The 16527-nt window shown below is 40.2% G+C and overlaps 2 protein-coding genes across 8 annotated transcripts in view; one reads left to right on the forward strand and one right to left on the reverse strand.

The window, feature by feature from the left end:
* Window positions 1-276: 276 nt before the first annotated feature.
* On the forward strand, window positions 277-16313 carry matr3l1.1 (matrin 3-like 1.1). 5 transcript variants are annotated; one of them, XM_028460529.1, is made up of 21 exons: window positions 277-440; window positions 2067-2901; window positions 3027-3088; window positions 3150-3185; window positions 3778-3842; window positions 3916-3947; window positions 4021-4137; window positions 4216-4341; window positions 7960-8076; window positions 8152-8276; window positions 8344-8531; window positions 9828-9933; window positions 12505-12787; window positions 13137-13209; window positions 13276-13316; window positions 13383-13505; window positions 13857-13987; window positions 14056-14260; window positions 14383-14440; window positions 15203-15324; window positions 15398-16313. In XM_028460529.1, the coding sequence occupies exons 2-21, from the start codon at window positions 2077-2079 to the stop codon at window positions 15428-15430; spliced, it is 2868 nt and encodes a 955-aa protein (XP_028316330.1). In that variant the 5' UTR covers window positions 277-440; window positions 2067-2076; the 3' UTR covers window positions 15431-16313. The 5 variants fall into 5 exon arrangements, with proteins under 5 accessions (XP_028316330.1, XP_028316329.1, XP_028316333.1 ...); XM_028460528.1 differs by lacking the exon at window positions 15398-16313 and having other exon boundaries at window positions 15203-15375; XM_028460532.1 differs by lacking the exon at window positions 15398-16313 and having other exon boundaries at window positions 13440-13505; window positions 15203-15375.
* matr3l1.2 (matrin 3-like 1.2) overlaps window positions 15523-16527 on the reverse strand; it is a 32873-nt gene continuing 31868 nt past the window's right edge. For 2 of the 3 annotated variants that reach the window (XM_028460525.1, XM_028460526.1), the window contains exons 20-22: window positions 16309-16462; window positions 15860-15975; window positions 15523-15689 (exon numbers count right to left, since the gene is read on the reverse strand). In XM_028460525.1, coding sequence (XP_028316326.1) covers window positions 15660-15689; window positions 15860-15975; window positions 16309-16462 — 300 coding nt within the window. In that variant the 3' untranslated portion in view covers window positions 15523-15659. The remainder of the gene's footprint in view (window positions 15690-15859; window positions 15976-16308; window positions 16463-16527) is intronic. The other variant, XM_028460527.1, reaches the window with a different exon arrangement.

The raw sequence follows: 16527 nt of genomic DNA on the forward strand, positions 1-16527 counted from the left end.
AAAACGTCCTTTCATTTTTTTAACATCATGTATTTTAGTATTAAATTATATAATGTTTTAAATATATTATATAATTTTATTAAAAAATAAAACAACAAAATCACGAAAACTATTTCTTTAATTTTGTGTTGAATATTATTCATGTTGAAGCTAAAAAAATGTAATTCAACTGTAAATAAAATAAATAATAATAACATTATTAATAATTAATTATATTATTACTTATACATTTCTACCAGTAGGTGCCGCTGTAGTTTAAACCGTTACAGTAAAACAGTTGAACTTTGACCCTTAGCTTTCCATAGCTCTGTATTTACGCCTGTTAGCTCCTCCTTTTTGTGAGAGAAAAAAGCAGCGTTAAAAACTCCCGATAGCGAATTAAATATCTTGACTTTTGGTTTGGATGAAGGTTTTCTTCATCGTGAAACATCTTGTTTGAGGTAAGAGCTTCTTTTTTTTTGTGAAACGATGAAAAGTGGACGCTAACCATGCTAACGCTGTTAGCCTAACGTTTTCACTATTCCGTTTTAAACTCACACATGACAGATAAAACCACTTATTCACGTTTACATTAAATAATACAAGCATTGCATGTTTGCAGTATTTGAAAGGGACAATTTTAAGAGCTTTTGTTACACAAATAGTGATGAAAAACATTTTTATTTTGTAATAGTGATAAATAATCAATAAACAAATCAACAAAAACGTTTTTTAATGAATCTGGAACCTAAATAATTCACCATAAAGCCACTATTACCATACTAACACAGATTTCTTTAAATAATTTAATTACTACATATTAACCATAAATAAGATTTATTTAACTGGTAAAGGAAGTGTTCACGTGCACAACAACAACATAGTCCATGTTTGTGTAAAATGATCACGTGTCATCAAATATCACATTTTGAACAAAATATGACCCTAAAATAAATGTACAAAATGAAGCTAAATCGTACTTAACATTCACAGAATTTTTGCTCTAATGTAGCAAATATTTTTACGCATGAAGAAAGGTATTGGTAGCTTTCAATTATCATTTATTATTGTTCATATCTACTACTGTAAAGCTAAAACTACACTTAGTTGTTTATCTTCATAAAGACGTTAGTATTTAGTAATGTATGAGCTGAGTTTAGTGAAGAATAACCGCCGTACAAAGACAATGACAACACACAAAACATTACCAATAATAGACATAATGACTAAACACACAAAACAACAATAAAAACATAAATTGTCAACAAAACACGCAGTAACCCTTTGTTATTATTATTAATAATAATAATAATAATAATAATAATAATAATAATGCATTGGATTTGATAAAGCTCTTTACATTGATATGCATTATTCTTTCACTCCACACACCGTGGTGGTAAGCTACTACTGTAGCCATAGCTGGTCTGGGGCAAACTGACAGAAGCGAGGCTGCCATAGTGAACCATAGGCCCCTCCCACTGACTGGCCCTTCCACCACCACCAACACTCACTCACACGCTACATTCATACAAGGCTATGTGGGTGAAGTGCCTTGCCCAAGAACACAATGCCAATTTGGCTAAAGCGGGATTCGAGCCCCCAACCCATCACTTATTGGACGCCCCACTCTACCACAAGTTACAAAGAGCTAGATTAGCATTTAGCTAACCCTGTTTAATATAATGAATCTCTTTGTCTTTAACATCCGATTATAAAAACCTGTTCAAATTTTAAACAATAAAAAAACTCTGTATTTTTAATTATTGTCTCAGCGTTAAAAAAAAGAAAAGGTTTCCTTCATTAGACGTTAATACATGTGGATCAGGAGTTTGTTGGTTCAGCGATACACACATGTAACAGGAAGTTTGAAGATGTTTGAGGACCTAAAGGAAGACACGGTAAGTCATTGAGAACATGAAAGATGGACTGTGAGCTGTAAGTATTACACACAGGCATCTGCTGCTATCTGAGGAGCAGTGGTGAGTTAGTTTAATGGAGATCTGGACTCTGTCTCTAACGTGCACTTTTCTCTGTAACCATGGAAACGTTTGAAGACGTCTGCTCCTCATGCCCTCTGTCTGCAGGGAACACGTCATGTCCAACCACTTCCCCCGTGGAGCGCCCGACCCTCGCCACCCCCCCGCAGACTATCACAGGAGCTCCTCCCGTGACTCCGCCTCCTCGTCAATGGCGTGGGGCGCGGCCATGCCCCCAGACACCGTGCTGAGCCTCCTTAGCAGCTGTGGGCTGGAGCCGGACGACCTGGGGCGCCTGGCCGAGCTGCCCGAGGACGTGCTGACCGTGGACGCCCTCCCACTCATCCTCCAGCAAATGAAGAAGGGCGGCCGGGCGGAGGACCACCCCCCTTCCGCCTCCTCCTTCTCTCAGTACCAATCCAACGAGGACCGCCCACTGTCGTCCTCCTCGTTCTCTCCATACGTGTCCAACGCCGCGCGGCCGCCCCCCACAGACTGGGAGGAGGGGCGGGGCCACACCAGGACATCGTACGGCTGGGTGGAGACGGAGCGCGTGGACGCTCGTAGGAACAGTAACAATGTCAGAGCAGAACAGCAGCCCTCCGTGTTTGGATATAAGACCGACACAGACCGCCGCACAGGCCCCTCCCACTCTGATACAGGCTCTTCCCACTCTGGTAAGAACGCCTACAGAGACAAACGTCCTCGTTACTCAGATTCCAGATATCGAAGATCTCCTCCTCCTCGCCACGAGCCCCGTCAGCGGCCGAGGCTTGGCTCCGCCCCCTCCAGCCGGCGGCCCAAGCCTTACTCCGCCCAACAGCGGCCGAGGCCTGACACCTGTCAGCCATCAAAGAAGCAGGCCCTGGACTTCCAGGGCACGCCCCCCGTGGGCTTCCCATACTCGTGCTCTCTGTGTGACATCACAGTGCTGTCAGTGAAGGTAAGTTCATGCTGACGGCCTCTGACCACACCCCCTCTGTACAGGAGCATGATGGGAAGGTTAGCAGCAGCTACAGAGAGGTGCATGATGGGTAATGATCAGCGTGTTCACTGTGTGTTCCTCAGGTGTGGCTGCAGCACGTCAACAGCACGCAGCACGCAGACGGACAGCTCAACCTGCTGCAGCAGTAAGTTAGCCTAGTTAGCATTAGCATTAGCATGGTCCTCACGTGTCTGTCTCTGCTGCAGGTTTCCAAACTGGGACTGTCGTATAGAGAGCAGCAGGTGAGTGAGTGCATCAATGCATCCCATAATAACAACAAGGAAGAACACGTGTTTTTCAACTGTGGGCATGTGACCAAATTGGGGCCCTAAGCAAGTTTGGATTCCGGGGCCCCACCCCCCCAAAAAACTGAAAAACAAAACTTAGTCGCAAATAGAAATAAACATAATATGTCTTTTCCAGCAAACTATAGAGACACTTCTGGTTTTTATTTATTTGTTGTCATGTTTCATCGTGGACTGAGCAGCCAATAGGAACACAGTATCGATGTGAGGTATCAGGAAGTATCAGATATCAGGAAAACCTGTCAGAATAAAAGAATGAAATGACCTTAGGCTTCAAAATAGATAAATAAAATGAATTGTTGATATATCTCAACCTTTAAAAATACATAGAAAATAACAACTATCAACTTCTTCTTGTATGTGATGTATCTAGTGATTGGTGGGGGGCGTGGCCAACAACCTAATGGTTCTCTACAGTGAAGCAGGGTGGGGGCAGCATCATGCTGTGGGGCTGAGATGAATCTGATTGATAACCGATTGATCAAATGTCACACACACATTAATGTTGTGACTTCTGCTTCTGTTTAAGGGACGAGAGCCAATCAGAGAGACTGAAGGATGGAAGAAAACCCACTTCCTCTGGTCCAGCAGCCAGTAAGAGTCCAGATAAACCCTGACTGTTGGTTGACGTCCAATCACGTCTTAGCTTTTGTTTTTGTGTTTACAGCTCAACAGTCCAACAAAGGCTCAGAGAAAAAGGTAGAATCATGGCCTGTGTTAGAGCTGAGCTTAGGCTCCGCCCCTGACCGTGTGTGTGCGTGTGTGTGTGTAGGAGAGAGGGAAGGTGGTGTGTGTGAAGTTTCCTCCTCAGTCAGTAGATGAGACGTACCTGAGGAAACTCACTGAACCTTTTGGGAAGATATTGAGGGTCCTGATGTTTCCTTCTCTGGTGAGTTAGACCACGATGACCTCTCTGTGACCTCTCTGTGACCTCTCTGTGACCTCTCTGTGACCTCTCTGTGACCAGGCGTTTGTGGAGCTGAGCACTGTGGACCAGGCCAGAGACTTGGTGAAGTTTCATGTGAACTTTCCTCCAACTGTGAACGGGAAACAGATGGATTTCAGCATCTCACACACATTCAGCTTCCTACAGGTACACACACACACACACACTGACAGTGTGGCCCTCGCTCTAAGGGTTGAGGACCCCTAAATAAAATGACTCTCAAAGTACACAAAATAACAGGAAAACACACACACACAAAAATACATAAAACACAAATAAATCCACAAAATTATGAGAAAAATAAGCAAAAATTCTCAGAATGATAGAAATACTAGGGATGCACCCAAATGAACATTTGTGGCTGAATAAAATATAAACGCTTGGCAGAATACCTAATATCGAATGCAGTTAAGTTTTTCACTGTTTTTTAAATAGTGCATAAATAGCCTAGAACAGGGGTTCTCAACTGGTCTCATCCTGGGACATTTTGCCACGGTCGTTAAATCGCGATCCACTTTTTTAATTTATTTCTTTATTCAACCAACCAAGTTTAGTTTTTCAAAAATATCTGTTACATACCTTTTTTTTTTTAAACTACTGTATATATGCATTTCACAACATGCCTGTCAAAACAAACGTTGCTTTCAAAATAAAAAACAAGTCCAAGATGGAAGACATTAAGTATTTATTTTTGACCAGCTGTCTGCGACCCACCCAGTACAGGTTCGCTAACCCACTTTAGGGTCCCGACCAACCAGTTGAGAATCGCTGGCCTAGAATACATTTTTAGACATGTTTTTTAAAGAAAGTAAATGTTTATTGAATATTCTGACATTTTTTAAATATTCCAGTAGCCTTTTCATAAAAAGCACAACAAAGTTTATCATTTAATATTAGTCCTTCAAATAAAACTAAACATGCATTTAAAAAAACTAAAGTGTATTAAAGGTGAGGTATGATAATAAATGACTTTCTAATGGTTTATCTACAGTGATGAACATCATTTAGCCTCATTCAGAGGAACAAAGTGTAAAAAGTTATGTTTCCTCCCTTATTATTACATATTTTATAAAAAGTCAGCTTTAAACAGGACAGTTGGATTTTACCCACGTTGGCAGGTGACGTCACCTAACACGCCTCCTAGAATGTTAGCTCCTCCCTCTTCAACTATCTAACAGCTAAAACAAACACTGCTGTTTAATATAGAATATACATTATACTTTATTACCATATATGTAAATACAAACTGCACTACTTTTTCTGCTGCTGGTCGTGTTGGGAGTCACTGCTTGGAGCCACGCCCATTGTTTACACACATCTGCTATTAGCACTCCATGCTAATGCTACACCAGCCTATGCAGCGACACCTGGTGTAGTGTTAGGAGGAAACGATGGTGATGTTTACATATTCATGGCTCACAGCGCTAACAACGCTAACAGTGCTAACAACAGACTCTGTTGTGGAAATGGATGGTTTCCAACTTTTACGTGGTGACGGAGAGAGTCTGGATGTGTTTGTGTGTGGAAAGGAGGAGGAGCTGCTGCTGCTGGTTCTGCAGCAACGCACACACACCTTTTTTTTATTTATTTATTTTTTATTCAGTTTATTTCCGACTTGGTTACATTCACTTTTTTTTTTTTTTACATTTTTTTTTTTTTTTGTACATGCCGAAAAAGGAGACGAGAGAAGCAGTTTGCTTATCTGGGTCCCGTCCCCTGTTTTACCATCGCAAATTTACATGGGTTTACATGTCTCTCTGGTCAAACATTCTTGAGTTGTTCTGAACAGTCCTTTTTTGTGTATTCTCATCTGAAGTCAGTGTTGTCTTGTTTTTATTCCTCCTCCTCTCTATCGTTGTTCGTGTTGGCCTTGTTCCCTGCCAGACGTTGTTAGCATTCCTCCAGTGCAAGAATAGTTCCTCTTTCGAAGGTGTTTGGAAGGTTTTTCCCTTTTCATCCATAATGTCCCCACTCGGGAATGTCTCTTTTGGACACACAAGTTTGCAGCTTGTTTTGTCTCTACATCAAGGTTAATCCAGCTGTTGTTAGTTCTATTGGCAGTGTTGTATTTTCCACTGTTAGATTTAACTTGTATAAACACATTATTATAACTTAGTTCATAAGCAAGGTAGTAATTTCATTGTATATTTAAAAAAAAAACGTGTTTCTAACTGCACATATGACAATAAACACTTTGAATTTAAATTTAATGTAACCCTTAATCACCCCACCACCTAGCAATTGAAATGGATAAATGACAGACCTTTTTTACTCTTGGTTTCCACATTTAATTCAGTCTCCGTAAAATAATCACAGTCTGAGTTTTGTTTCCAGTGTTTATATAGATCTGGGTCCATATCCATGATTACCATCAGTAATGTTGTTGTTTAGGTGGATCCTTCGTATTTTCCCAAGTCTTCCATCGTTTTGATGAGGATTGGTTTTCCGTTCTCTTCTCCCAGTGGTGTGATGTAAATCCTGCAGTTTCTTGTCCACGTCTTTAAAATCTTTCCTCCTTTTTTTATTTGGCGTGCCTTCCATGCGATGCTTGCATTTTGTTTCGTCAGGTTTTCATTGATGTACACCAGGGGTGTCCAATTCCGGTCCTCGAGGGCCACTATCCAGCATGTTTTAGATGTTTCCCTCTTCCAACACACCTGATTCAAATGATTAGGATCGTTATCAGGCTTCTGCAGAGCTGGATGAGGAGTTGATTGTTTGAATCAGGTGTGTTGATAGAGGGAAACAACTAAAACATGCTGGATAGTGGCCCTCGAGGACCGGAATTGGACACCCCTGATGTACACCTTCGTTCCCTTCAGTTTATTTCCTTGCTTCAGTAGTTCTCCTTTGAATTTCATATTCGTGAAGGTTATTTTTGCAGCTCTGTTATTTTTCTTTGGCAGGAGTTGATGTTGTCAGGGTTCAGGACAATGTCCTTCGACTCCAGATAGTCAATGACCTGTTGTTCAATCGATTTTGTTTCTTCGTCACTCGCGTAACTCCTGGGTTTTATCTTTAGGCCTGTGATGATGACATCTTTCTCTCTTTCCTTTTGTTCCAGCTGTTCAACCCTGGCGTTCAACAATTTTATCTCTTCAGCATTTCTTTCATTCTTTTCTTTCAGTACCTTTGCTTCGCTTTGTAGGTTTTCCACTGAGTTTTCCAGCGTCTTTTCCAACGACTTCATCTCCTTGACCTCTTCCAAACCCGAATTGGGTTCTGAAGGGCCTCCCTGCGGTTTTTTCACCATTTTCCTTCAGTCTTGGGCCCAATTTTTCAGGCTGTTCAGCTGTTCAGCTGTAGCCAGCTGTAGCCAAGGTCATGTTATCGGAGCGAATGAATGAATTTTCTGACTCTAAATCACTGCACGATGTTTGATTGCGTCACACGCTACTATTTAGCCTTGATTTTAACTCACTAAACCCAAGGCCGAATGTGGCTTTTTTTGCAATATTCGGCCGAATATTTTCGTCCACTGAATATTTGATGCATCCCTAAGAAATACACAAAACGAAATCAGCAAAAAACATCTCCATAAACACACATGACATTAAAATTGACAGAGATAAATCCAAAGCTGGTATAACAACATGGTTGTTGATTGTGTGCTGTTAAAGATCAACACTATGTGTAGTCTTTATGTTACAGATAGGAATGTTTTGTTATATTTACAATTAATGCTTAATTGTGACCATCATCACATGATCTAATGTGGTACCATGTTTCCTGCTGTGGTTGACTGTGGCTCCGCCCCCTCCGCAGAACTCTCCAGTGGTGAGCTTTACTCCACCCCCTGCTGGTGATGAAGGCTGTTCAGAGCTGATCAACATCATCACAGGCTTTGGACCACCTCTCTACACCCTGTTCCTGCCCTCAAAGGTAAGAACACACCACACTGGGCTGTGATTGGTCCACAGGCTGAGCTCTGGGCTCTGATTGGTCGTTGCGTTGCAGATGTTGGTGGAGATGAGGAATGTGTCGGATGCTCAGAAGCTGGTGGATCACTACTCATCCAACGCTCTGAGGATCCAGGACGAATCCATCAAGGTCTCGTTCTCAGCAGATCACAGGAGTCTGCAGTGAGTACAACCAGAACCAGAACCAGGTCCTCCTCCTGCTGCTCTAAGTCCTGGTTCTGATCCACAGCAAAGTCTCCTCAGCTAAAAAATACCAGGAAGGATCCACCAAAAGGTCTGGAAGCTCCAGTTCCTCTGAGAGCAAGAGGATGAGGACCAGCCCAGACCCACAGTCCACCTCCAGGACCACAGAGACCACCTCCAGGACCACAGAGACAGCAGAACCAACTCGGTCTGAGGAGCAGACAGAGGAACCTGGTGAGACCCAGACCAGTTTTTAAATATTCATTTATGTCTAATCCTTTCCTCATTTATTTAATATCAAATATATGAATAAAATGTTTTCTAATATTTCATATTAATATCATAGTATTTATTAAATGTATAATTTCAATTCATTATGTTCATTTATGTTTTCATTCAATATTTGTAATTATTAGGCATTGTTTTAAAAATATATACATTTGACTTATTATAAATGTAAGATGAATTTAGGGCTGTTTAATTATTGATCGACCATGATTATGACACACGTAACAATTAACAAAAAATTAAAAAAACACAGAATGATCAGGTTCAGAGGAGAAAGAAAGAGATAAATATTTAGTTTTGGTGTTTTATGATGATTTACTGTTAAACACAGAACATTTATAATATGAACCTGACAAAGATAAAGTGAAACCTAGAGATCTGATAGACATTATATATTTATATCAGAGCCTGACCTGAAACCATCAATTAAAACCTATTTTTTCATCGTACAAATGACATATTTACATTAGTTTTAGTGGTAAACCTGTTTTTATTAATAAACTGTTCATATCAACATCAGATCAGTGCATGGGGAATCAAACATACGTCAAACACAGGTGTGCAGTGGAGACAGTAGTGGATCTATTTACATAATCTATGTATCAAATATAAGAATAATCCATGTTCTTGTGCAGAAAAAGTAATGATTGAACAGTTGATGCTTGTGTTTTAAACCTGTCTTAATTTGTTCCTCTCTAATGTAATCTGATCTGATCTAATCTGATCTGATCTGAGGACAGAACACTGACAGTTAAAGTACAACACTTTATTTCTTTGCAGAGCAGCATTCACTCACACACAGCTGTTGCTGGACATAGAATCATGTTTAGGCATTAAATACATTATATTGATATTTAATATTTATCACATATATAAGTGCAGTGTATTTTAACAGTATTAAACTGATACCGTCGCTGATCGACCAATTAGTGACTAAACGACCGAAGTTGGCAGCTGTAGTATGAATTATATATTTATATATTCTGTTTGCAATATGTATACTTTTTAATATGTTATTTTATACAGTTTAGATATGATAATCTACTACTTCAATGCTGTTAATCAGTAAAAGTATGTGATAAACTTTTTCACTGAACTCAGATTAATAATTAATTTATGGATATTTGACATTTTGTGCTGAGGTCAAAGGGAGCCTCAGCAGAGCAGCTGAAGAGCCATGTAAGGCTCCAGAGCCGCAGGTTGAAGACCTTTAAATGACGTGTGAATTATATTATTTCACAGACGTGGAGTCAACGTCTGAAGAGTCACAGAAGGAGGAGGACACGACAGAGGAGAAGAAAGAGGAGGAGCCAAAGATGGAGACGATGGATGATGATGATGATGCAGGGTGAGTTTACATTACTATTACATTTCTCTTCTTCCTCTGAGAATCTATCTATACTATAAAGACAGAAGTGTGTGTGTGAATATCTTCCCAACTAAACTTCAACAGCTTCTAAATACCTTGAGTTTATGTTCTTATGTCCTTCTGTTATTATGGAGTAATTTGGTCATTTTCAAATGTTTATTTCAGTTTTATTTTGGCTGAACGACACATTTATGTTCACACAGAAGTGAAACCTATTCAGCTTTTGACCTCAGTGTGTGTGTGTGTGTGTGTACTATCTATACACACACACACACAAAAAAAATATGAAAATGACTCAAAATACACAAAACTAAATATTTATACAAAAATACACATAATGACTCCAAAAAACATACATTACAGAAAAATACACCAAACAAAAAAATATAAAGATGAGTAAAAACAACAAACACATTTATCATATTAATGTTCTATAGAAATAAACCAGATAAATCACACACTATTTTATTTTACACCATAAATAAACCCTTTATAACACTACAGAGTACAGTATGTACACCTCTATGTACATACAACCTTCACACACATAATTAACTCTACTTAAGCTCCTCCCACTATATGAATACATGTTTCTGACGGGCACTGCTACTTTATCAACCATTAATATTAATAATAAATGAACAAAGAGACATAGGCTGTTAGTCTCTTCCTGCATGCTAGAGATTAGATCCATCCACACGTGTCTACTGTACACATATCTACCATACACGTATCTACCGTACACATATCTACCATACACATATCTACCGTAGACGTATCTACCATACACGTGTCTACCATACACGTATCTACCATACACGTATCTACCATACACGTGTCTACCATACACGTATCTACCATACACATATCTACCATACACATATCTACCATACACGTGTCTACCGTACACGTGTCTACCATACACGTATCTACCATACACATATCTACCGTACACGTGTCTACCATACATGTACGTGTCTACCGTACACGCGTCTACCGTACACGCGTCTACCGTACACGTGTCTACCGTACATGTACGTGTCTACCGTACATGTACGTGTCTACCGTACATGTACGTGTCTACCGTACACGTACGTGTCTACCGTACACATATCTACCGTACACGTACGTGTCTACCGTACACGTACGTGTCTACCGTACACATATCTACCGTACACGTGTCTACCATACACGTGTCTACCGTACATGTACGTGTCTACCGTACACATATCTACCATACACGCGTCTACCGTACACAAACAGACTAATTTGGCTCACGTAGCCCTCAGCGCTCCGTACAGACCTGCTTAGAACAAATCTCAGGACTGGATTAAACTGGTTTCACTGGACCAGGTAAACACGCAGACACTCATCAGGTATGTGGGGTCGTAATTCTACCACGTTAACCAATCATTTAATCCTCTGAAAGTGACGTAATGTGATTGAAATGCCGTCATCATGAAGGGTCGTTCATTCATCCCTCCCCCTCCCGAGCTAAACACATGTCCACCCACAACACCGACTAAACTGCCAAAAACCCATGTGACTCATCACGTACTACTAAACACACAAAGAGGGAGGAGCTTAGCTCCACCTGCTCAGAGTTTAATATAAACATCTTATCAGAGCTACAGGAGATCTGTGGACGAGTCTGAAACATCGTAGGTTATTGATAACTTCTAATATTCTGCCCCTAGTGGTGAAACAACTGATGCATCTTGTCTATTTATTTTTGTCTAATCATCTGGAATTTTATCAGGATCATTTAAAGTAGTTTATTTTATATTAAGTTGATGAAAAGTGAATAAAGCTGCTCAGATTCATTCAACCATTGTTCCCTGACATTAATCCTGCTCTCATATATCTTTATAGGACATAAATAACAGGAACATCTACAGTTACTGTTTATTTGGAGTTTACACAGTTTTAAATTGCACTTTTATTTTAACATACATTTTTAATTATGGTTTCTTTTTTTAAAATATTTGTTTCCTCACAGGAGTTAAAAAACAATATTTTCTGAAAAGAATTGATACATTTTTTTTTAATTTTCTTTTTTTTAAAAACAGAATAAAAATAACCGATTATGGATGTTCAGAAGCGTAGGCGGTGGGTGGAATGGCCTTCTTCTCTTAAACATGTTCATAAATGATTCCTTTACCCCTTTAGCACTGAAAGAATATCTGTAATATTACGTGAATATCTGTAAAAGTCAGGTTTTTCTATTAGCTCTGTCTGCTAGCATAGCTTCTCTTCTTCACTGCGCATGTTTTTTTTTTTTTTTGCTTGAATAAAAGTGTATTTAGCGTTACTGTTCTCTTCAGAGTGTTCCAGATTATTGTGGTGGATTATTTGTGTTTGTACGTCTGATCATTAGATTATTATTGTGGTTATTGATGAATCCATGTATAACGTATTATATTTACTTTATCTTTATATTATGAAATATTTTCTATGTTTTTTACTGATTGTTGTCTTTAAGCTAAATTATTTATTTGACAGTAATATATTTCATGTGATTTGTATTTATTAATATTATGTGAATAATAGGCTGTCGATGGGAGACAGTGACATCGAGGGGATGGAGGTGATGGGTGAGGATGACGAGGGTTTGGAGGTGGACGATGAAGATTTCCTGCTGGAGGAGACGGAGAACGTTACAGATGTTACAGATGAGAAAGGAGCGCGAGAACCTGAAGATGCTGCGACAGCATCTGAAGCTGCAGGAGAAGAGGAGGAAGTGGAGAAAGATGGAGAGAATGAGAAAACTGTAGAGGAAGAGGAAGAACCAGGAATGACAGCAGGAAGTAGAACGGAGGAGGAACAGGAAGAGGTAAAAAAAACAGGTGTTACAAACAGGAAGGTTGTGGTTCAGTTAGTGACATCACTTCCTGTTGTTGGACTGAGTTGTGGGTGTGACTCTTTTACTTTATCACAACCAGTCACCAGATAACATGGTCACCAGTCAGAGCATGACACCAGCTGCTATGGCCACTTCTCTTCCTCTTCCTGCAGAGACAGGAAGAGGAGGGGACGCATTAACACGCCTCTCATTGATTGGCTTAGGGGTGGGGCATGCTAATAAAGTGGTGTGTAGTTCTAAAGTGTGTCTTTGTGTTTAGTCTTTGAATGTTAGTAAAGCTGTGGTCTGCTGACAGTAATGGGACGTTGTGATTGGTCAGGACCAGTTTCCTCTGGACCTGGAGAACTGCATCACTCTGGATGAGCTGGGAGAGGACGAGTGTGAGGCTGCAGGTAGCAACCATCGCCATGACAACACACACACCTGTCCTTCTGTCTCACATCCTGCGTCTCTTTTAGGGGAACAAGAAGTGGAACAGGAAGTGGACGAGGGTCGAGACGTGAGTGGGACGCTCCCTGAATCACTCTTACATGTTGTCGTGTCGTGTAACGTGTTGTGTCCACAGCTCAGCAGGGTGCTGTTCTTCTCTAATCTCCCTTGTCGTTACTACACTGATGCTCAGTTCATCTCCCTGGTGGACGGAGTGGGAACAGCTGTACGGTACACACTCAACCGCAGCCAGCAGGAGGTCAGCATCACACACGCTGAGTCAGCACATGCTGAGTCATAGCCCGACAGATACGTCAGAAAGTTGTTTCACTGCCTGTAGAAAGCATGAAAACATTTATAATGATAAACCAATAGTTCCCACTCACAATCAATAAATCCAAGATGGCCGTCATCAGTATTGCCAATTTCAATCTAACCATAACATCTGGATGAAATCCAGAAGTGATGGTGGCCATCTTGGATTTCTAGTAGAAATCATTGATATTCAAAAACACTATTTTCATGTTTTCTTCCAGAAGTGAAACATCTCAGGCTAATATTGCTTCAGCTTTGTTTTCATATTAAAACATTTCTTCTTCTGTTCTCTCAGGGTTTCCTGGAGATGTCGAGTTCTCTGGAGGCGGTCAAAGCAGCGATGGCGCTCTGCTGTAATCCTCCAACACTCAACAGCTCCAAACTCAACGTGATCATCTCACACCAGTACAACACACTCCCCCACGGGTCAGTGAACGCCTCACCAGCCTCTTCAGTACAAACTCACAGCTGAAACAGCGCCCCCATGTGTTCAGGTTGGCGGTGCAGCCGGGGAACGCCAAGAAGAAGAAGAGGAAGAGGAAAGAACGACAGAACAACCCTACGGAGCAGGAACAGAACGAGAGAAACGAGTCCACGGAGACGGCACCGAGCGACGCGTCAGAGAACCAATCAGAGACGACACAGCAGATGCAGAGCAAGGAAACACATGAAGAACGACCTGAAGCTTCGTCTGAACAGGTGAGTCCGTAGTTAGCCGTTAGCATGCAAGGACAAGTCTATGGAGGGATGTGACACTTCAACTCCCTCATCACAAGATAACATGATGACTATTCCAACCATAACACCCACATATGTTATAGGTTTGTGAACCAGAAACAAACTCCGCTTCTGAAGCTCAAACTTCGCCCACACCTGTAGGTAAGAAAACATCACTTCCTTAAGACTTTTACTTTGGTGAGATGGAATCCTTTAGAACACGTGTCAAACTTAAGGCTCGGGGGCCAAATCTGCCCTTTAGAGCATCAGATTTGGTTCCCAGGTGAAGGTCATAATTATTGTATAAATAATCCAGTTGTGGAACATCTTAATTTTACCAATTTAATGAAACTAATTGTTTTCCTTTGTTTATATCACATGAATGCAGTCATTTTTTATTGTGAAAGTCTACATTTTTCTACAACATTCCTCTAAATTACACAAATATTGGTTATAAAATCAATTTAAGTGAATTGAACTGATATTAATTTATTAAATTATAGGATAAACCCTTTAGATGGTAAATGACTTGATTTATCAGCTCATTCACACACCAATGGGACACGACTACCACACTAGTCGACCACTGGGAGCAACTTAGGGTTCAGTGTCTTGCCCAAGGACACTTCGACACAGTCAGGTACTGGGATCGAACCCCCCACCTCTCGATCAGAAGACGACCCTCTACCACCTGAGCCACGGTCGCCCTCTGATGAAACAGTGTTACACACACACTCCAGAGGTTATAGAGCAGATAGAGGATCATCCAATCAGAGGAAGCTTTATTGGCCCTAGGACCTCCTTAAAACTAGGGCCCAATGATGTTCAAATTTGGCCCCTGAACTAAAACGCGTTTAACGCCCCAGCTTTAGAAGCGTGTTCATATTACAGGATGACATTGAACGCATCGTGTTGCCTTCACAGGTGCAGAGTTCGTGAAGCCGGTGGTCGGTTACTTCTGTAATCTGTGTCAGATTATTTTCGCTGATGAAGACGAAGCTAAGCTGAGTCACTGCAGCACGACTCAGCACTACACACGCTACCAGGTCGCCATGGCAACCACATACACCTTTAATAATAAATAATAATAATGACTGTTTTTTTGTTTTTCCTCCTCAGGAGAAAACTGGGAAGAATCCGTGGACGAGTTAAAGACTGAAAATGTTTGTAAATATTTTATTTTGAAGGCGATGAGCTTCAACACGGTTTTATTTTGTAATCGCAGAACGAATAAAAGCAGGAACTTTCAGTTTGGAAAACAAAAGTTTTATTTGGACTCTCACATTCTACATGGAGCAGAAACAAACGGGATGTTTTACAGCAGCAGCAGCATTCTACCAAAATAAAATAACTAATAAAAACAGGCGACGTTGCCTTATCTTCACGTAGTTTTCTTCTTTTCCAGATGTTTCTACAACAGAATAAAAATAGTTTTTAGCCAAATTGAAAATCTTTTCAGTGTATAACTTCATTTGTGATGCTTAAAGTGTCCAATCATAAACATATACAATGACTAAAGAAAACAATTATTTTAAATATAAGTTCTCACGAATGCCTGCTTTTCAAAATAAAAGCCCTCACCTGCAGCTTGTCGTAGTGCGTTTTGCTGCTACAGTGAACTTTCTTTGCCTTTTCTTCGTTGGAGTAGAACAAACAACACACACGACAGTAGTAACCCATCTTCACTTGCTCCACACCTGGAACACACACACACCTTCAAAATAAAAGACTGAATCCTTTCAGAGCAGCTGTGAAAATGCTTGTTTACATTAAGCATTTTATTTTTTACTCAAATGTTTCTTTAACACGTCTTTAAACATTGACACCAAAGTTTATCCTGCGGGAAAAAATACACATATTTTATATGTTGTGGGTTTTTAGGTTTTTGTATTAAAAAAAAAAAAGGTAAAAAAATTTTTTGTTTATAATTTTTCCTAAAAATTAACCAAAAGAAAAAAAAACTAAATAGCTTCCTTGATGTTTAAATATAAATAAAATGACTTTTCCTGATTTAAAAATGTGTGTCTCACCAACGGGTGTGTCGGGGTCGTACGGAGGAAGAAGTGAAGCCTCGTCAGGTTTGTTGATCTCAGCTGAGGAAGTGGGTGGAGTCTGACCGTTCTGTTGCAGCGACACCTCTTCCTGTTTTTCTAGCTCCTTCGCTTCCTGCGTCACTTCCTGTTGCTAAAAACAAAATGTCAGAATAAAACGAGGTAAATGATTCAGTCTCATCGTTGTCATGGTAACCC

This window comes from Gouania willdenowi, chromosome 10 (assembly GCF_900634775.1).
Source record: "Gouania willdenowi chromosome 10, fGouWil2.1, whole genome shotgun sequence".
Lineage (NCBI taxonomy): Eukaryota > Metazoa > Chordata > Actinopteri > Blenniiformes > Gobiesocidae > Gouania > Gouania willdenowi.